At 42.8% G+C, this 22,756-nt stretch overlaps 1 protein-coding gene across 8 annotated transcripts in view; it reads right to left on the reverse strand.

Moving 5' to 3' along the window:
• The window catches only part of LOC120959628 (arrestin red cell), a 65,577-nt gene that overhangs the window by 17,827 nt on the left and 24,994 nt on the right, over nt 1–22,756 (reverse strand). For 5 of the 8 annotated variants that reach the window (XM_040383187.2, XM_040383181.2, XM_040383180.2 and 2 more), the window contains exons 2-4: nt 4,297–4,651; nt 3,200–3,291; nt 2,808–2,950 (exon numbers count right to left, since the gene is read on the reverse strand). In XM_040383187.2, coding sequence (XP_040239121.1) covers nt 2,808–2,950; nt 3,200–3,291; nt 4,297–4,391 — 330 coding nt within the window. In that variant the 5' untranslated portion in view covers nt 4,392–4,651. The remainder of the gene's footprint in view (nt 1–2,807; nt 2,951–3,199; nt 3,292–4,296; nt 4,652–22,756) is intronic. The other 3 variants (XM_040383185.2, XM_040383184.2, XM_040383183.2) reach the window with 1 other exon arrangement.

The raw sequence follows: 22,756 nt of genomic DNA on the forward strand, positions 1-22,756 counted from the left end.
GAGCCTCTATGAACATTATGTGATGAATCCTTGTATAGAAAAAAAAACAAATCCCTAATCTTGGGTATGTCTCACGTGTCATCTTCCATCAACCAACATGATCCAGTTTTTCCAGCCTCAGGTCATGCCAACATGAACAGCCTTCGAGCATTTACTTTCAACTCGATATTACGTTCAGGTGTTTACTGGTACATTGCAATGAAGATACACTGGAGTTTTCTTTGCACACGCTCGAAGAATAAAACGATCCAAACAATATCGATACATCAATTGATCTGGCTCTGGTTCAATTAATGTGCCTCCCTCCTGCCCTATACAGAGTATACGCTCAGATTTCGTTTTAGTAGGATTAGTTCAATTTTATAGCAATATCCGGACCGGATAACATTCGATCAATCTCACGAGAGTGCGGAATCTAATTTCGATACGAAGCTGTCCAGTAATTCAAAGATTCGCAAAAGAGAGCAGCATCAGCTGGGGCGCCGTTGAGTAGTGAAACCCAATAAAATTGCTGTTTAAACATACAAAATACCCTGGAGGAAGATTTCTGCTTCATATGAGAATGAAATAAAAAATAAAATAAAAAGTTTTTACATTAAAGTTACGCGTTGAGCATGAAATGTGCATTAATATTACGATTTTTTTAAATATTTTTTTCTTTAAAGGTCGATTTTAAAAATCGTTAGCAAAATATTGCAAACAAACCTACCAGAGGCTATCAAACAATCCTTGCTGAACATGACGTTCAGTGCTCGAACAACATTAAACGATCTCTCTCTCTCTCTCTCTGTCCCCAAAGCAATGCATTTATGTTCCTTTCATATGATTGCTTCAACTTGCTACTTTTCTCCCAAATTGCACAAAAATCTAACACACACAGAAACGTTGTTCAAAAAAAGAAGCTAAACATCCTCCAGCTTACATCGTTAAAGTGACGGAACAAATCCGTCATGAATGATGAAGTCGTTCGCTGAAACCCTCCGACCGAACCGAATATATCAAACGGACCAAATATTCGCGCAAGCACGATAGATTGAGTACGTGCTTTGCTGCAAATGTTTGGGCGATTTTGTTTTTTTTTTTTGCTGCTCCCCCGCTACAATACAACAAACGAAAAACAGTCAATCATCGACATTTGTACATACGTACACGCACTCGGGATGTTTTTTTCTTCTTTTTTCTCTCCACAGAGAATGGTACAATTTAACAGATTTAGTAGCACACGAGGCATGATGTGTCTGGACATGGGTGTATCTATCCGCGTGACGAAATGTACACACACACACATGCACATTTCACCGCAAGTGCTTTGCGGTAAAAGTGTTTGCATTTGTCTTTCATGGTGGTGCGCGCACAACGGTCGAAAAACCAAACGGTTTGTGTGGTTCTTCAACAACAACAGTACATCCATTAAGAATACAGCGTTGGATTTGTGTCGGCTGTCGACCGGCTGTTTTGAACACCAAGCACAACTGAAAGAGACACCATTGAAAGCGGCACACTTGCACACTCAATGCTTCTTGCGCCGGTTCCATTTTGCTGGAGGTGATCATAAATTTTGATTATTTTCGTGTGTATCACACCTTTCCCATATGCCACTAAAAAGGACAAATGCTGCTTTGCGTCCTACTGTGCAAAGCATATAGTTAAACAGCAACTTTAGCACCCGCTACTGCAGACAGCACTACTTTACCTGGCGGGAAATTTTCTGCCGTGTGTGTGTGTGTATTTCTCCATTAGCAAATCATTTTGGTAAACACACAACCAGCGAAAACAAAACAAAACAAAAAAACTACCGCAAATTAATCCAGGGCGCCACCAAAACTTTACAGTTTTGTGCCAACAAAGTGGTGGTCGGTGTGGAGATGGGTGTGTGTGCTAAAAGTAAGTGGTATTATTCTTCCATCATCGGGACGGGCGAGCAGAAAAGGAGCTCTCTGCACGCGCGACGGTGTTGCATCGTAAATCAAAATTACATCATTTGCGTTGATGTGTACACAACAGCAACAGCGCAGCGAACGTGTTGCGTTCCTTTTTCGGTCCAAAAGCAACCCGGCATTACTTTCGTACGTACCCTAACAAAAACTCCCGCCGTGTTGCTTGTTGTTTTCATCCGCCAACCCCTCGATGGAGGCGCCTGGTGCCGCAGTGACACGGGCGAATGAGGAAGATTTATTTCATGGATTTTCAACTTGTTTTCGTTGACGGGTGCTCCTGTTGTGCTGCAGCAGTGTGTGTGTGTGTGTTGCTAGCTCTCGGTGGAATTAAAAGATACACATGTTTACTTTTTGTAAGTGCAAAACAGCAGTAACAGCCACAGCCCACCCCCGCACTGCAATGGCCCCGACGAAGTAGAGCGAGCGTGTACGTAACGTTCCTTCGCCAAATGGAATGACTTTTACAATATCAAAAAGTGCCATGTCAGTGCTTTGAACGGGGTTTTTTTTTCTTTGAGACATGAATGGACCATTTTAATAAAAAATAATGTTACAAATTTCATTCCATCTGTAGCAAAGGCAAAACAAAACTTCCCTTTCCTCTGAATATTGCACGTACAGTTGTGACCTACTGATATACATTCAATTTACCGTACACGTACGGCTAGAACGCTCCTCTGTCCCGTGCTAAGCACGCACACCTTCGCTCGTAGTGTGCCTTCGTAGAATTGGACCGACCAACCAACCCGAGGTCGTTTGCCTTTCGATTATTCAGGAGATTAAACGCGCAGCAGCAGCGTCATATCAGCGCGGCGCGTTACACGTTTGCAGACAGCGCCCCGTACCCGCTCCTTTAACGCAAATACTAACCTGTTCGGATGCCAGATACAGGTCCTTTCGGAAGGTTAGTCCCAGCACGTCCAGATCCTCACGCCCGTACCGGAAGGCGGCCAGTACGTGTCCGAAAACTTTCCGCTCCTTCACATAGTCGGGATCTATCAGCACGACACCATCTGGCACAGAGCAGGTTCGTGGCAGTGAGTGGTGTTCGCCAGTGGGGCGCAGTTTAACGTTGATTTTGATGAAGATGGCGGCGTGCGCAGTTGTAGTAAAGGTGTGTGTGCAATGGCAAAGAGAAGAAGGAGAACAACGAATGAAGGATTGCAGTGTTTTGGGGTAGGCCAGTGGGACTTGTTGCTTGCCGGTGAAACAACGTGTAACGGTAGAGCGTTTCACTCTTCGGGGGGTTTTGGCGGGCTTACCTATCGGATCGACATGCGTGATGTGGTCGACGAAGTCACGTTTTCCCAAGTATACGGTGATTTTGCCATTCGAAGAACTTTTCTTAAATACTCTGGAAAGAGAGGAGCGAGAAACGAACAATGCATTGTCAGTTAGTTTTATTGGGATAAATTAATGAATTAATTAACTAACTAATTTAAATGAAAAAGAAGCATTCACAAGCTTGAGATTTAAGTTCTAAATTGTTCATTTAGAGGGCGCCACTATGCGTATAAAAAGGTTAAATAGTACAACTAATAGGTAGATCATGTTTACTTCTAACGCTTAAATTGAGCGAGATCAAAAAGAGTAATTACGCCTACTTCCGAACAATTCTATATCTCGCTGAAAGAGTCTATTATATGCCTGAACGAATCTACAACTCGCTGAACATGTCTTTATAATCCTCGAAAACCCTGTAATGTTTTAAAAATACAATATTTTACAATCGCTTTCACATGATCCTCCCATTAAATTTAGTAATTCAATTTACCAGATAAGCATTAAATACAATAAATCCTTAAATTATATAATATTGTCAATAAATTCAATAATAACATTCATTGTCTTCTTATGTTATTATATTGGTATATTAATTTGATGCCGAGCCCAAATGGCCATGCGAACGACATTGCATTGAATCAAAATGACGAAATTGAATGAAACAATGATGATATCATTGTAGGTATGTTGACGAATATGATCGCTGACCATCGATTTTGACTCGATTTTATAACAAATATATAACTCAATAGTTTTGTACTAAAATAAAATAAATATGTATACTAAATATCATTGACTGATCAATAGTACAAATTAAATAATTCAATCCACATAACACGAAAGCGTTTATGCAATAATACAATCTAATATGCAAAATTCATTGCAGGCCATTTTTCAACGTTTACAGCAAAGTTTAGTGTTTGCTTTCTAGAACAAACTCTAGAGCTCATTTTATTTTTATTATGCCCAATATTTACCTAAACTGACTACCCCAATAATGCTAATTACAGCATGCAATGTTAATTTTTTATTTGCGCAAAAACCCACAAACCTAACCTAGGCTCAGCACGCTTACCTTGTTGCCTGCTTTTTCGAGCTACCCTCGTCAACGTCAGGATCGGGTGACGGTGCGGGCGATCTGGGCGATGATCCTTGCAGATGGGTATTCATTTCGAAACCGTTGTGTCTAATTAGAGGCCACCGTGCCACCGACCTCCGTACGTCTGCTTGGGCTTTCCACACACTCTCTCACACACACGCACGCACAATTATTATCCTTTTTTCTTCTATTCACTTCGCAGCGTCACTGTTTCACCGCTTCGTTTTCATACACCACACAGCACTGCAGCGCGCCTGTCAAGGCAACTAAAAGCCAAATCTTGTTAGTTTCCCATACGGATTAACTGTTGCGTTTCACTCTCCCTGCCGGGCTGTAACGAAATGTCCAATTGGAAAACAGGTTAATTGCAACGTAAACATACATTGAGTGGGAGGAAAAGTGTTGCATATGCTCGTCCTATATACACGGTTTGTTGCTTTAGCTGCGCCCTCCGTTGCACGATACACTTCTGGTGTACTACACTCTATGAACGCACAGCACATTCAATCAAATAGATTGAAGTGTTGCAACCCGAACGGCGACGGCACTTACATATATTAAAGTCTCAAAAGTAACAAAGAATGTAAGAAAAAAAAACACAAAAAAACGTAAAAAACTTATAATATTCACGGCCTTGTCACTCCAAATTAGCTGGCGTGTGAAAGGGACACAATGGACATATTTTACACTTCGCCTATTTTGACACTATTCAAACACACTCCCACACACAAACACGCACCCACCATTACTCGGGCTGGTATCTGCACACGAAGAGAACGCTGCCAAATACTAACATTTGCCATCGCCGCCGGCAACCAACCGGAGGGGGCGCGCAAGCCAAAATTCTTTCTCCACATTGCTTTGTGCTGGCGGAGAAAGAATGGCTCCAACAATGGAGCATCAGCCCGGTGTTCCCATAAATGGTATCCCGACACCGACTGTTTGCGGTGTGCTCGCGCGTGTGCGTGTGCTGATCCGGTTTCACTTCAAGATTTGGAACGAATGGCAAACCACCCCCAGACGAGCGGCAACAAACAAAAAAGAAGAAGATGCTGCTGAATAGATGAAGAGACAACGCTCACGAAGCGTTCTTGCGTTGAGTGATTTTTCTTTTCACACCATTACAGCGTTTTCCAGGGGTTCTCATAGCTTTGGGACATTATTTACTCTATCTTATGTTAACTAAACTTATTGTAATGGGAATTGGACTCTATAGCACTCTTGTTGGACAAATCTAATAGGAATTTCGAAGGAGCCTGTCCCAAAAGGGTGGCTGAGAGTCCAATTTATATCATCCACTTCCCATAAGAAAGTCCACTTCCCATAAGAAAGAGTCAAGGAAGTGTCCCACTCCTATGAGAACCACTGGAAAACCCTGTATTGCGCTTCTTTCTCTCTCTATCTCTGTGTCCAAGGATAGTTGTCACCCGTAAAGCGATGGATTCATCGAAAGCATGCTACGCATAGTTTTTACACCAGCACCACCCGCACGGAACAGGACACGGATCAGTGAAAAAAGGGAAAAAGTATTTTCTTTTCACACCACGTTCGAACAATTTTCGCATTCTCGTAAATAGTTTACCTTAGTGGGGAGACGGAGGCGAAAAAGTAAAGTACAGTATGCACGATTTGCTGTGCAGTGAGGAAAGTTATTTCCCAATCAAGTTGATTTTTTTTCTGCTTGCGCTTCGAAGAAACTTATAAATACTTATAGCATTATAGCGCGCTTCCTTTAGGAATGCCTGGCCGATTCCCGAACAATCTTATTTTTACACCGGAGCTTGCCAAGTTGCTCCAATTTCCACCTCAATCGGGGTTTCGGGAAATGGAATGTACAGCAACAAAAAAAAATCAATGAAGAATCTCTCCTGCGCCGGGGATTTCAATTGAATCCTTCTTACCTACAACAAAACCTACACTCCTCCGCATCGGATGCCACATCTCTCGAAGCCGAATAGAACGAGAATCGCTAACCGACTCTGCCGGAGGCGAGCAAAGAAATGGCAAGGCAAGCGGATCGAAAGATGAAACGCAAAAAATATATATACACTACCCCCCGTTCTTCGAGTTCTTTCTTGTCGGCGGAATTTAACACCTTCCCTACCACCCGCCGTTGTAATGCGAGGAAGGTAACGCGAGCGGGTGAAGAAAAACGTATCTCGAAGGCAAAAGGAGCAACACATGCTTCACACGCTCGGCATACGTCCTGTACACAGTAGCTTATCGAACGATCGATTGATGTGTGAAAGAAAAAGTCTTTATAGTAAATGCAGAGCAGCATGGTGGGGCGTGTAATCCTTTTTGAAGAAAGTGTGCGAGATCCATTGAAAATAGAGGGAGTTTTAAATAATAATACAACATAATCAACATTTATTACACAACCGTATCTTTTGATGATTGATAATGTTCGCGTCGTTTGCGAAGAAAGGAACGAAAGGAATTAAAAATAAATTTGATAGGCCTTTACACAACATTTCAGGCTTTGGGTTCCAGTTAAAAAAGATATCGAAATGTATGAATGTGTACAATCACGTGATTTTTTAATTTACAATTATAACCAGGGTGATTCGACAATTCAATATCACAAAAATCATTACATTAATATTGGATCATCCTTCCTCAAATGATGATCCTTTAGGATTTGATGATGTGTCTTTAAGAATAGGCGAAAAATGTACCTGTATACCGGAAGACAAATATAGCCAATAGTGAGTTTTGAGATACTAGCTAGCGTTTTTATATGATGTTTGAGATTTTATGGCTAAAAAGCATGTTAACACGCCATACAAAGTCCAACTATCAGGCCTCAATTTTTCAGCCTAGATTATTACAGCGTGAAAAAAATTTAAACAATCACCAATTTGTCCCAGGTTCGATCAGGTTCGACCTTATCAATTTATTAAATTTTTCTATGCTATAAGATAACAACAATTTCAAGAAAGTTTAAAAAACTTTCAAACGATATTTTTTAGCATATAAATTACTATAATCCATTTCAAACAGAAAGAGCCATAACGATCAAACAGAAAAAAACATATATTTGTACAAAAACGGTGAAATCCAATATGGCTGAAATTAACTGTCAAAAACAACCCGGGTGATGGATATTCCCAAATAACCAGCTCGAACTCTATAGCTGATTTGAGGCTTTTGAACGAATAATCGTTCCGATGTCGTACTTTATGGCTGATTAAAAGATAAGAAGTACTTTGCGGAACTATGGCGCTTTTTAACAAGCATTCGGTACTCTTTGGAACCTTGACGCTGGTTAGCCTGATGTGTATGGCTCATGATGGAACTTGAAGGCTTGTTAAGAAAGCGTACCGAGCTTGGTGTAGCTTTATAGCTTTTCAATGCATGACATCGGTACAAGATGACTCTTGTCAAAGAGTCAAAGGCTTGGGCCGTCAATCATCTCATTGCTGCTGCACAAGTTAGATACGTTTATTGGAAAAATAATATTGAATGAAGTGATTGTGATTGTACAATAAATTGTGTGACATTCTGTATAGTTCATAAATATTAATGATTAAAAAATAAAAACATGTACACAAACAAAACAAATCCTGTTGCTTATTTCATCGATGACGCTTGCTTGAAAATAAAACACAAAGAAAAATAATTCCCGGACTATTTGGGTTGTTCCACTGATAGGCTGAAATTTCAGCATTCCAGCTAGAGATAGAAAACGGGAGGCTTTTACGATATTAGACAGTTGCTGTATGTATAGTTTGACACTTGGCGACTGAAATCATGTCAACTCCATACACAACCGTCGTCGATTCGTCACATGCACTATAATGTTAGGTCATGACGGATTGATTTTTTTTGCTGAAGGATAAATATGTCAAGAAATGTGTCAAAAAAAGTTCAACATTGGTTTGGATCGATTTTTAAATGTTTTTAGGTACTCTAACTCAATTCAAACAGAAAAAAAAGCAAAACAATTTTGAAACGCATCTTTGATTATACAAAATTGCTCGAAATCCAATATGGCGGAACGTAACTGTCAGATGGATACAACCCTGATGATGAATACCCAATTGACATTTTCGAGCATGAATAATCGGGAATTCGAGCAAATTCCCTTAAACTGGAGCCCAAAACTTCCCTTAAACTACACCAGTTTAAGGGAATTTAGAAAAAGGCCTTTAAAATCAACTGTGATGCGACTTTTTCGTTGTTTTCTTCTAGATTCGCTCGAAAATGATGTTTCCTATCGTTATAGTTGGTCATGTAGCCATTTTATACTTAAATAATATTGATTTTTTATAAAATAACGTCACACAAAATTAGCTTTTGTTTTTCATCAGAAATCTAAGCTATGTGTGTAAAATGAGCTCGACGGCATCTTCAATCGATAGAAGAAAGTCTAATTTACGAACTCACCAAATTTTAGCGCTTTCAACACACTTGATCACACACAAATCCACAATTTCAGGCGTATCGAGTACTAATCGAGCAGATATGGGAAAACAATTTCGAGCAAATGTCACTTGGGTACAGTTCCACTGACAAGCTTAAAATTACAACTTGCTTGGCTTAAAATATAGAAGGGGCCAATGTTGAATATATCGAACCCATATACCTTTTGTTTGATGTGCCTGAGATAAATGTTGATAATTATGTAATAATATTTTTTTTAAATCCTGCTTCAAATAAAGTAAAGTAAAACAGTAAATAAAAAAAGCAGCAAAGGCGTTATATTCACGCACAAACACCAAGGACAAATCCTTCAAAGTTGCCAGCTCAAATAGCATCCTCACTGTTACTGATTTGAAGTACCATCCTATCGCAGGAAAACTGAGAAGCTATCGATCAGTGTGAAAATACCCGCAAGCGACAATGAGATTAGCCGTGGAAGCGCAACCGAATGCCAAGCGTTTGGGCAGTTTGATGCGCCTGAGGCTACCGAGCAACCCCACAACCCCACCCCCACAGCAGCACCAGCGAGGAGCGTGTAGTATCTCAACCATCCATTTGTTAACCGGTGATGGGGTTTTATTGAATTAATTTCCACCGTGCTTTGGTGATCGTGCTCAAACGCACTAGAGCCAGCGCCCTTGTAAAGCACTGCTGCCTGGACCTGGGGGTGGGGTGATCGCCGTTTGAGTAAAATTTGAGCAGTAATTAATTTTCCACCGCTTGCAACACGCACCACCGCGGGTTGTAGTGTCCCGCGGTGGTGGCCGGAGCCTTAACTGAATCTTGCTGATTAAAAGGGGTTCAACTTTACGAATCCTCCACGAAAATTCCACGAGTGATTAATGAGCCTGAAGCCAATTTGGCTGTGTATTCTTTGCAACGCCGTCTAGCGGTGTCACAGTCTGAGGTACAATAATGCTCTCCTCTCCTACGGCACCGATGGTGAATTTCCACGGCCAAGCCTCTCTTTGTTCAAGTGGACAGAGTTTGCCGGTAAGGTGGGGTGGTGGTGCTGCAGCTGGGTGTAGAGGTGGTAATGACAAGCCGCCCGAGCCTTGGGGTAAGTCTGCAAAAAAAGGACAAAAGAGAGAAAAATTGCACGCATTAGTGGGTTTGTGGGTTGGTGAGAAATGAAGTGGGACGTGTTTTAAATGTGTTTTTATTTAACGCTGGTAATGGTTTATTGGTTTAATGGCTCAAGGAGGAGCCGCCCGTCTTACAATGGTCGTTACTGTGAAACTTCCGCGTGTACCAGATGCTCTTCCCGAGCAATCAATAATCATAATCTACCGTGAATATATTATTTCGTTCGCTATAATACTAATACCAAATGGTTTCCATCCTTTCATTGAAGCGCGTGTAAACGTGAGGGTCGAGAATTATTTATTTGTGTGTTCACCCACCAGAAAAAAGTCTACCTTTATATGTGGCTCAGATTATACACATTTTTATGTCTACAGCAAACAATATACTGCGCTTCAAACAACACACGCCAAAACAAAACGGGTTCGTCGTCTGCCTATGGCGCTTGACTGTACACACTCATGAATAATTAAGCGATCCCAACAAGCCGATAATTTATGCAAGACGGAACGGTTTTTTTTTTTGTTTGTGTTTGTACATTTTTCGCGTCATTTCCTCTCCGCCTCTTGTCCTTCACTTACGACCCAACGAGCACAAACATCAAACCATCATTTCATCCTTCGAAGCGTGATATATACAATCGTGCCCGGCCCGGTTTTACGCTCACTACTATAATCTTTCACGTAATCAGTTCTAACGCGGGCGACAGGGAACTACGTACGAGGGGGTGATGGGAACAAAAAACAACATCGAACAGGAGGAGAAAAGCATTGCATTGCAAATGTAGTACGCCCTCTTTGTTTCTCTCTCGCGGTACACCAACGAACGGCGCCAGTCGGGCGGCGTACCCAGTGCAGCAGCAGCGAAATCCCCAAAGCCATCGCATGTGGCACGTGGTCCACCCCTCTCGCCTTGACTCCCTCTTTCACTCGGTTGTGGGGCCACACCACGGATAGAGGTCACCGGACAGAAGGACTGCTGCACCATTACTAAGCTCTCGGCACAGTTTCGTAGAACTGCAACGAAAAAAAGGGAAGATTTGGCTAAGGATACTGTACGCAACACTCCCACCACCAGACGACTCTGCGCTCTGCCCAAGGGGTGCCGGGGAGTTAAATTGAAAAATGAAACACTCCAACGAACGCAGCGAGGCGGTAGTGGTGCCAGTAGCGAGCAACGGCTTATCATAGCCTTCTTTTTCTACGGAAAAAGGGATAAACATAGCGCTCGGTCCTACTATATCCGCACTATCTAGTGCACGCGCAGCAGAGCATGTTCTCTACGCCAAACTCCACTTTCAACTATTACACTTGATGGCTTGATATTTACTCTAATATCAGTGGTAGGATTTCCCCCTTTCTTCTGCGCTGTGTGATCAACCACACACACACACACACACGTTGAAAATCTCCCGGTAGGGTTTCTTTCCGGAAAATTGTTTTCACTCGAATTACGTGTCCCCCGCGCAATTGAGGTCGGTTGCGTCTCGGACGAGCGAAAAGTGTCGCAATTCGTTGCTGCTGCTGCTGCTACGCTACTTGCGACGTGCAATTCTATATCCCCAACAATCTACGCTGTGCTGTTTTTTGTTCTCTCCCTTTCGCCATGAATTTACTATCATCCCAAGTTGACCCAGATAGTAAAATATCTTCTTACACACACACAGCTCGCTTGCTGCTTGTGTGCAATTGCGCGAAGAAGCAGCGGCTCTCGTTGTGTTGCCTTCGTTGGTTCAGATAAAAAGACAACGAGCGCTGCAAAAACTCACAATCTACAAAAGCACATACAGACACACACACACACACACACACACACACACACACACCTACATACACCCACCAATTGCTGCAAATATCCTGCCGGTATCCGGTTGAGCGAGCGGGTTGATGTGAGGTTTTTGCCGCTTTTGCCGCACTACACTTGGAACGAGGAACGACGATTCTCCCCCACCATGTCCTGGGGTTTTGCTGTTGCCATTTTCACCCGAATGGATTTTCTTTTCTGGTCCACTAGAGCGACCACCAACCAACCTACCAACCCACACACACACACATATTCCGGTTAATGCAATCCTTTCCCACTGCGTTGATCGTACCCGGCAATGGGTTTGGGCGCTCCTAACCCACATAAATACAACGGCTCGCGCGCACTCACACGGCCAACGGAAACGTCCAATGGTCCGTGTGTGGAAATCATCTTGAGCAGTGGAGGAAGAGGCAAAGCTGCAAAAACAATACCGAATCTGGTGGAAACATTGCACTCGATTCGCTCGGTTTTGCGCGAGCGATTGAGAGGTCGTGGACCGATGTGTGTGTGTGTGTGTGTGTGTCGAGGCGAAGGAATTCCGGCGTGAAGATCTCCTTGTAGTAGCGGGTAGGGGGGTGGTGTAATGCATGAGATATCCTCCTTTTCGGATAACCGCCGTCGGAACACTTTAATCGAAGCGTCTAGAAGGATTTCTGCCACCATCGGGACGGTAGTGGTATTGAGAGCGTAACGAAGGAAACTGTTACACTCAAATGCACACACACACATTACATTAGAGCTCAACCGTACCCCGGAGTGCAGTTGATGAAGACACATACACCCAGTGGTTTCATTTTAATATCGAAGCGTAAAACCGGACGCAGCAACATGCAGACGGACCAAGAAGCGCACGGTTGCGCTTTAGTTTTATAGTGCGCGCTTTCGCTCGCAGTATAATAACAAAGTTGATGTGATGTAAAGAATTGTCCTGTTTACTTGTTGCAGATTTTGAGGTCATGCACTGCATATTAAATTATGTTATTACTTTTTGTAAGATACTATTGCATCTGGAGTGGAATTTACGTGCTGTTCGTGCGATGTTATGAATAACATAATATTTTTTTATGAAAGGATATGTACAAGAGTGATATCATTGCAGAACACCAAGAAAAATCTCAATAGCTGGTGTTTAGGATACAATTCAACTTGGTATCCAATGCTCTACATTTTGTGGTATATCTTCAAAAACCAATACTTCACATTTACTTTCACTCACATCACACTTCTTGGACATTAAGGACCCACGCAATCATGCCTGCCGCCTGTACAGGTTTTTATTTATTTATTTATTTATTTTCAAACATAAATGTTTTGCACTCTTGTCTTCAGGCTGTGATAAATTAAGTACTTAAAACCTATCCTACACCTAAGTCCTAAATTATTCCGCTAACATCTCCCTTGATCCAGTGTCGCCAAAATTGAAGATTAATACAATGTTTTCTTTAAATGCGTTGGTCGTTAAATTAAAATCAAAGTGATGGGACCATGTATTGAATTGCCTTGTCATAGCTAGTAACGGTAGTAACGGCTAGGCCTGTTCTCGCCGACAAGTAAGTTATGAGAGCAAAGAGGTCTCGAAGGCGCGTAGATATTAATCTTCTCTACTAAACAAGGGACGTCTAATTCGTTTTTTTTTCATATTTTGGCTACAAACACACATTAGTTAACCTTAAAACGGTGTTCGAGCGTCTGTAGGCAGAAGGTAACGCGAGTGATAATTTGGCATGGTTGTAAGTCCTCTAAATTGGTCGCATTTTAAAGCAAGTCTTGTAAACTTCCGTTATATTGCCTCTATTCTGTTAATCATCGTAGTGCAATTCGGGAACCAAAGAATAGAGCAATACTCCACGCACGAGCGCACAAGACCAGTAAACATCGACATAAGACATCATTACATTCACGGAATTGTCTAAAGATAAAACCTAGCATCTTGTATGCCTTGTTAACAGTGTTGTCGATATGTAAACGGAAATTTAAACTAGAGTCTAATGTAACACCTAGATCACAGACTTTCGAGACGATACCCAGGATTGCAGGACTTCCAAAGAAACTGGATTCGATTAGTGTGTACATTTTTTCTGCGAGTAGAAATTTCACGTGACAAGTGATATGACATATCTAGGAATTGAGTATGGCATTGACTCACTTCTTCTTCTTCTTTTGGCACAATACCCGTTGTTGGTCAAGGCCTTGCCAGTGTACCACTAGTGGGGGCCTTTGGCTTTCAGTGACTTATTGATTACATCCCATATCATACTAGTATAGTCAGTCCTACGTATATGGGAGCACGGTCCATTCGGTGCTTGAACCCATGATGGGCATGTTGTTACTTCGTTCGAGTTGACGACTTAACCACGAGACCCGCCAGTCATTCTCTCGCTACGAATCGTACAAGTGTATCTTGGGATGGATCGAAACAAACAATGAACTCTTATTAAATTTTCTAATATTGGATACAACGTTTTGTAGATGTATAATATATGCATCTCCGTCAGCAATATTGATAAGAGTTCTAAAAATGTTAATCTCCAGACGCCTAACCTACTATTAATAATATATCTGTGAATTGCTTGTATCTAGTGCAATGTCTGACAATTTTCAAATTTTAAAATAGGTTATGCTTGTCTACGAAACAATCAACAACATTCTTTGTGATTGAGGTCAGTCTTGTTACCCCTCATTCAAAAGATTGAAAAAAAAGGAATTGAAATAACTAAAATGATGACCGGTATGATCGTGTACTGATACTGGCCGACAAGAAGGAGACGAAGATACCACATCCAAAAGTCCTCTTTAACAACCGGGGGTTGAATGGCAAAGCAACATGAGCTTTATGTAGAGTTTTAATATTTACAAACCCCTTAGGACTTTGATTTTCGCCCTAAACTAGGGATGTTGATTCTGAAACGAAGTTGTCAAGAGTATTTATTTTAGCCATGATTGTATTTTCTTCACTTGATGTAAAGTTAAAATCAGCAGCTATACTTTTGCGCATCCGAGTACTGTTGGTTTTTGTCTAAATATTGAAATTTCATAACATCTATGCTACAAAGTTGCTTGTCGAAAGTACCCCAAAAATAATAATGTTCTGATAGTTGGGCTTGGTCTATCTGTCGCTAGCTTTGTGTGTTTATTTCTGAGAACAATAACCCAAAAAATCATCATCCTAAACGGACCAAATGAGCCAAACGCACTAGAACACGATATACAACACTATCATACACGTGTTGTGGACCCCTGAAACTGGATATTATCCGGTAATGCTGGGCCGTATTTCTACACCCCTACAAGTATCAAGAATCAACACACACATACTAAACTAGGCCCGATGTAGGATTGGACACACTGGTGGAAAATGATCGTCGTCGGGCGATGGACCGTATCGGTCGCTACGAAAGGGTGCATCTTTCCAATCGACCAATTGTGACAAACGATGACACAGGAGGAGCGTGGAGTTTGGACGCAACTATGCATGCCAGCAGAGTCACACAAACACACAAAAAGACAGGCGCATCTGTTGCGCCTCGGTCACGTTTCGAACGGATCCGTACGGAACGTAAACCAACTCAACCAGAAACCCCCCTGTGTCCAAGAGAACTTTCCGTGTTGCAGCAATAAAGTCCGGAAAGATTATGAAACATGTGGACCCATTTGTGCTGCTGTGGTGTGCCACTTTCCCAGAGGGATGTTTGCAGGCATGTCTAGATGGATGGATATGGGCAAATTTTGGAGCATTTGGGCGCGCTTCGAGAGGCGACGCCGACCGAACCTTCCGAAGGTTTGGCAGGTAAATTGAACCCCACCCATAGGGTGGGGCACTTACATAGCAGTCAACGTAGCAGATGGAGAGGGATTTAGAAGGTAAAAGGACCATGGGATACGGCACACCCACACTCATCCACTGTTGATACACACAGTCAATAGAGCGCCCTTGGTTTCCTGAGGACGACGACGATGGGAAATGTAAATGCCGTCGACAACCTGCGGTACGTTCCTCATGCGCTGTGGGAAACTTTGCTGCGATGGGATCAAAAGGATAAGCTACGGGGGGTTTTGAAAGCACCGATATTGCCTTTCCTTGCAATGTTTTAGCAGGATAAAAACACCCTTATCAGAGTTTGTCATTTTTTAACATTTCCCGATTTCAACAGCCTTCGCTTGTTGGCTTGATATTTTGGGATGTTGTGCAAGGGAAATTAATTATTTTGTTAACTTTTTTTGGATGTTGTAATGACATTAAATAACAAAAAACGCGTCTAAAAGACAAGTTGTGCGACAAAAAAAATGATACTTCAAAGATCATGCACCTTACGGCACGAGTTCTTGGGGAATAATAATTTCTGAAGCCAGGCTGCCATTAAAATTGCTCTCTCTCTCTCTCTTCACAGTCCTAACCTCCGCACAAGTCAATTAATTACATTGATTCATATTGCCCACACAGCAATAAGAACGCTAGTACACAACGAAACGAAATCAGGACGAACGAAAACACTTCCCCCCGGTGGGTCAAATCAGAAGATTGTGTAATATTAATGGCATTATGTGTGTCGCTGTCCGGTGTGGCGAGATGTAATCAAACCCATCATCCTTAGTCTCCCGCGGATACAACCGAGGTCATGCAACATCATCATCATTAACGAACCGTTCATTGTTGCAATTTTGCTTCCACTTCCAAACAACTTCGTCCCGCGCAAGTGATTCAAGCGGATCTGACATCCTTGAGGAATTGACTAGAGCTATTTTAGCTAGCAGCATTCGAGCAGCGTGATGGGCACGTGCAAGTTCTGTAATAGGCTCATACACTCTCTCTCTCTTTCTCTACGTTCAAGTGTTTCTGATCTGATTTGGTGTGGGTGATTAGCATCCGATTAGTGTCCATTCTGGGCATGAATGTTACTGATGAGGGGTAAACATGATATAACAATACACTTCGTGGAACATTTTCTGCTTTTTGATACTGATTGGATTGGATGTAGCCATTGTTTTACCAATAACTTCTAACTTGCACGATGATGGAGCTTCCAAATACATGTTTATGTTACACGCAGATCGATTTTTGGCCTTCGATTGACTACACTAAACTGGCTTTTATGAGTTACTTTGTCATTTACTTTATGGTATTATAATCAACCCTTTGTGAAACATGGCTCCTCTTAGTTTACATCCCATAATGGCTTCAGCGTGAAGCCAAGCAATAAACTATACAATGTTTGAGTATTATTTACTGCTTCCTGTGCCGCAGTTACTTTATTTATAGCGCCGCAGGTACTGAACAGTCACTAAACAGAGTGTCTGTGAGGCGGTTCTAGATGGAACAAGATTACCAATGGCAAGTGAGTTATGGCTGTCGAAATGATGGACTACCGTAGACTTAACTCTTCCAATTTACTAGACCGTCGTGCCCAGTAGCCCAGTCATCTTTTCAGGTTATCCAACCAATCATACTAAGCGTTTAACTTCCGACACTAACCATGTAATATGAAACCACTATTTCTCACGACCCAAGCATACACAAGCGCACAGAACACACCGTAGTAGCGGCGTCTAGTTAGCAAGGCAACTAAAAAAAAACGGCAAAATGAAAGCGATTCGACAATAATTGAAAATATTACGACGTCTAACAGGGCGCCACAGAGAGATATAACTCATTTCGGTACGTTTCACAGCCCCGCCGCAAGCGTTGGCAGCGTTCCCAAAATGCACACCACTACTGCAAGGAACAACTCCACACAGGACTTTGAAATGCAGCCAGGGAAACCCATCCAAAAAGCCACTCCGCCCCGTCTGCCAGACCACACCACTCTGTCTGTACCTATGGCAGGTCTTCTCGCCCTGGCGGTGGACGACCAAAGCTCATTTACTTTCCACTCACGGCGAGAACCGTCGCGTACCGGGGGAAGAACATTAATCACCGAGGCGCACACAGCAGTGCAATGCCCTTTAACCTCGGCTGTGGCTTCCGTTGTGCTGTCCCATCTTCTAGCAAACCTTAGCAGATACCAGCTGAACTAGGTCACTGGATTTATTTCTCCGGCGCCGGTAAACTGTCTGCGCGTTTGCTGCCTCTTCGCATTCTTCTCGCTGATCCAACGTCTCCGACGACAACAACAATATCGAGCGCAATGGGCGTACGGGTAAACACATATCCTCTCTGCTTCACTAAGAGCATGATGCGGCAGGTCCCCGTATACCGGTCCATAAATTGTTCGCCCTTATCAGAGAGTTTGCAAAAATAAGACACTCCCCCCTTCACGCTTTGCGAAACAGGGAAGTCGTCGAACGACGGAGTTCAAGCATTGGAAAAAGGTTAGACAGTACGCATAAGGTGCAATTATTAGAGATCAGCTGTTTTAAAGGATCACAAGTATTGGGTGAGTAGGTTAGTAGTTTGAGAGTTCTCACTTCAATTCAAAACAGAGATCTATTCAAAACCAAGGCATTATTCTTGGCATGTTCTCCATATATTTATTGCATTATTACGTTTCCAAAATTTAAACTCATATCAACATCTCCTAGAATCTCCTTCATAATTCCTACGGTTTTGGAGCGATTTTTCAAACTCAATTAAAACAGAATCATGTTACTAGCTCCGTAACAATCCATAAAGTACAGACAACAAGAAAAACCGCGCAATATGACCATTCATAAGCGTCACCGACTCATTGATTTTTATTGAAGGGTTTCAATAAAACATTGAAATCAATTCTCCCTCCCGTTTACTGGCTCGCGCGGGGAGGGGCGCGTGCAAAAAGCGGGATGCAACTGGCTCGAGGCCAGTACACCGATGCGCGTGCATCGTAATAAACTCTAGCGGCGTTAATTATTATTAATTGCTACCATCATCCACCTATCATGTAACAACCATCCGACAGGGGTGACATGGAATCGTTATTTAATTTCTCATGCTACTTCCGAACGCGTTGGCTTATTTCGGTTCGTGCAAGTGACACAAATAACCGTGTAAAGTGCAAAAGGTCAAACAGGTTTTGTGGTACTGGAAAACAAAAAGGTTTATTATCAGAATAAACCCGGTATTTCGCTGGAAAGGAATAATACATTGAAAACAGCGATTTGTCAAATAATATTCATATTTTAATTCAAAACCCACAAAAAGGTTACTAGCAACGAATTCGAAGAAAGAAAGAACAGCATGCTTTCTGCGTGTGAAAAAGTCTCACCATGCACAAACATGATTCGAGATTATTGTACCAATTTACTTTTACTGTCCATCAGTCCCCTAGAGCCGGGGAAGGGCAGTGCTTTTGTACTATCGAATCGAAAAGATGGGATCATTCAAAGGCCGGCCGATCCCAAACGGCATCCAATCGGATTTGGAATCTAATTTTATCTGCAAATGTATTGGTACTGGCACAAAGAAGCCACCTTTTCATGACCTTCCCAAGAGAAACAGAGAGAGAGAAACATCTGCCCTCCGCCTAACGGAAATGGACTTTTAATCTTCCAGACGATTTTGCCTTTCTTTATTGCATTAAGATACCATCCGTTCTGGGTCCCTTTTTCCGGCCTGAGAGACATTGCTGCCTCTCTATTATCAAGGCTTTCTAATCCAACACTAAAACTACACCCATGGATAGTAGGATAGACACAAAAACGAAGCATATTGGGATCGGGATTTTCAAACGGGATAGGATCACGAAAACGATGACGAAGATTTGGAAGGAAAAGTTGTTGCAAATAAGCAATTTGTTTAGCTTAAGTTACGAGAAACAAAAATGAAACCTTAGAGCTAGCAGGCATCTCCACTATGTCCGTCTTTCTCAGTTCCAAACGCGGAAGTACCACCACCAGCGCCCTCAATTACTAATTCCATCGCTACCGCTAGCGAGTTAGTGCAGTTGCCTGCGTGCCGTATCCATCAGATTGTTGTGTGGAGATTTTATATCATTATCGGTTCGGCTCAAGAGCCCCAGCACCAGCACCGGCTGATTGCAATCTAGCGCCGCGACCCGGCACATCCATCAGCAATCGCCACGGCAAAACCGCCTCTGCGACCTGTAGAGCGCCCCCGATGGGACAGAAATCAAACTCAAGAGGGCGACGACGACGACGACGAATGCAAATCGTCCTCGAATTCAATTTATGTACAACCACCTCGGGGCAAACCATTTCGCATGCTACCAGGAACGCTCACAACACCAGTTTTGCAGCGGCGTTTGCGGTGACGGCTGAGAAACGGGAGAATGCAAGCCGGAACTATCGGTGGGGGGGAACGAGAGACACCGTATCAGATACCTGTTCTAGGGAATCATCATATGGAGGGTGCACCAAGCGCACGCCGGGTATGTAAATGGAAATAGTAATATTCAGGCACTATCGGGACATTCGGGCGGAGAACCAAAATGGCATTATGCCATAACTCGATATTGGCGGTGATGGTGATGGTTGGTCGTGCTGTTGATGGTTTGGAGGAATTTAATGAAATTCGCTTCGCTCGTGCACCTTTCAATCATGATTAATGTTAATTTGCCTGCAATATGTGTGATTTTCCGGAAGGAAGCAGATTGAGACAGATAGCTTGCTGAAGGTATGCAAAAAAGGAGAATGAGCATGCAAATTATAGAGCTTTGGTATTTTTTATTTTAACTTATGAGTGCATGAACAGGGCAAACAACGCCAAGAATAATTGTTGAATAATTGCACATTTTTGTTGCAAAGTTCTAGGTCGCAAAAGTCTAACGTCGCAAAATTCTTGGTTGCAAAAGGGTTGGTCACAAAGATCTTGGTCGCAAAGTTCTTGGTCGCAAAAGTCTTGGTCGCAAAGGTCTTGGTCGCAAAAGCCTACGTCGCAAAGTTCTTGGTCGCAAGAGTCTTGATCCCAAAAGTCTTGGTCGCAACGTTCTTGATCGCAAAACTCATGGTCGCAAAGTTCTTTGTCGCAAAGGTTCCTTGTCGCAAAGTTCTTGGTCGCAAAGTTCTTGGTCACTAAATTCTTGGTCCCAAATTCTTGTTTCGCAAAGTTCTAGGTCACAAAATTCTTGGTCGCAAAAGTCTACGTCGCAAAATTCTTGTTTGCACAAATCTTGTTCGCAAAAGTCTAGGTCGCAAAATTCTTGGCCGCTAATTTCTATTTCAGAGAGTTATGCAGGAAAAGTTAATCATTTACAGCATACCATTGCTAAGTACGCAATGAAACAGTAGTTGTTTACGGTTTTCAGGTTGCAAAGGATCTATACTGCACATACGAAGCTAGTTTGATGGGTGATTTTCAACCGAATATCGATATGATTTCTGTAAATTGTCTAACCCTTTTGGGAAGAAATTAATTATTTCAATGTAAGTGCTTATTTAATTATTGAAAATATTCCCAACTGCCCAATCGTTCATACAAAAACGAACATAAATTCCCTGTCATGCCCACGCAGCCCCAGCTTGCCATACTCCAAGCTTCCGGAACACAAATACTGCTCCAAACAATTTAAAGAGCATCCAACTTCCCGGAAGCGAGCACACACTCATCGTGATGGTTTTACCGTACGCCTCTCGCCGCTCATCGTTTTACGTTAAATCTGCACGCCGTTAGTCACACGCACAAAGGAAGGAGACTCACCTAACACACGGCCTTTAGTGCCGTAAAATGACATAAGCAACGGGCAGCCTCTTCGCTTGTCTGACATTCACACATTGCTGGACAAACCCCGAAAGCGAGCGCATTCGGTACCGCCATGCAAAGAATGCGTCATTGTCATATTTCGCATTTAAAAAGCATCACCATAGTTCTCTCTCCGAAACCATGCCCTCTCCCACCACCTTCTTCAAATCATACCTCCCCCGGAACTGAATTATTTCGCATGGCGCCCTAAAAAGCCCCCACCACTCTACTGCGAGTAATGCGCAAATGTTCCTGATGCTCTAGCAGCGGCTCAGCAATGCCGACGACGTCATCGGCGACAAAGCAAGCAGGCAAGAGAGACATATGATTACAATTTGTCGCGCAATGGGTGCATTGTGTGATGAATATGGTTCCCGCCGTGCATTGTACCGTACGAAATGTGTCTCAGCTGAAAAGGAGGGGCCCCGAGAACTGCATCATTGCCTTTCCGATTGATACGCGCATGACAGCTCAACAGTGAAGGAGGCTTTTTGAACAGAAAAACTCATGACTCGACACGATCAGAGTGCGCGTACCCACCAAATCCGAGCCGATTGTGGTCGCGTGGGGTTGGAAGCAGCTTACCCCAATGTGTGAATCATTGCAATTTTCTGGTACGTTATTTTAATTAGCTAACATTAAAATTCCACCGCCAATTCTCCTCTCTGTCGGCTTCATTGCACTGACGATGGAAACCGACACTGACAGTCACCTTTCAACCGCTTCAAGCTGGGCTCCGATATAAGACGGGGTCTACTGCTACAGCTTGAGCGAACTAAATTCACCTAGAACTAGTCCCCAGTGCCCGCAAGCGCTACTCTGCACTCACTGGAAAGGGGTAGGCGATGACACGTGTGTGGTGGGCAACCGTGTAAACACACCGCCGTTCGACGTCATGACAAATGAATGTCGGCATGGTTTTGGCAGGTTTGTAAAGGGACACTCCTACTACACCGCAGTGCCGGTTGAAAGCGCCTTCGCGAAACGGTTGACTTTTGTTTCTTCATTGTATGTGCGCGCACCGTCTTGGAGTCGCTGTTTACTTTCCACTGTTCTAGCGCCAGTGGCGGCGATGCGTGCCGGAGCGTGTATCCTACCCAAAGCTAAAAATATACTTCATATCAATCGTTTGACAAGCTACAGTATTCGTTCACTTATTGGGGGTGGGCGAACTATGAGAAAGCAAATGCTCTTAAAGGCTTATGGAGGAATCGGATCGAGAAAGTTGGGCATAAAGGCTGCCTCTGAAGATATGGTTTTTGATTCTTCGATGAAACGGAAGCGTTTGAGTGATTTAAGAACATTGATAACACATTTTCGGTGTACAACATGACTTTAAATGCCCCTACTGCCTCTTCTTACTGCACTTTACATCAATTATTCAACATTCGATCTTATGACATCAATAATTAATTGGTCAATTTTAAACAACTGGTTCACGTACACGTGCAGTTGTGCAATGCGTTTTGTTTTGAACGTTCTATGTGTTGTCAGATGATCAAAAGAAACCCA

Source organism: Anopheles coluzzii, chromosome 3, assembly GCF_943734685.1.
Source record: "Anopheles coluzzii chromosome 3, AcolN3, whole genome shotgun sequence".
Taxonomy (NCBI): domain Eukaryota; kingdom Metazoa; phylum Arthropoda; class Insecta; order Diptera; family Culicidae; genus Anopheles; species Anopheles coluzzii.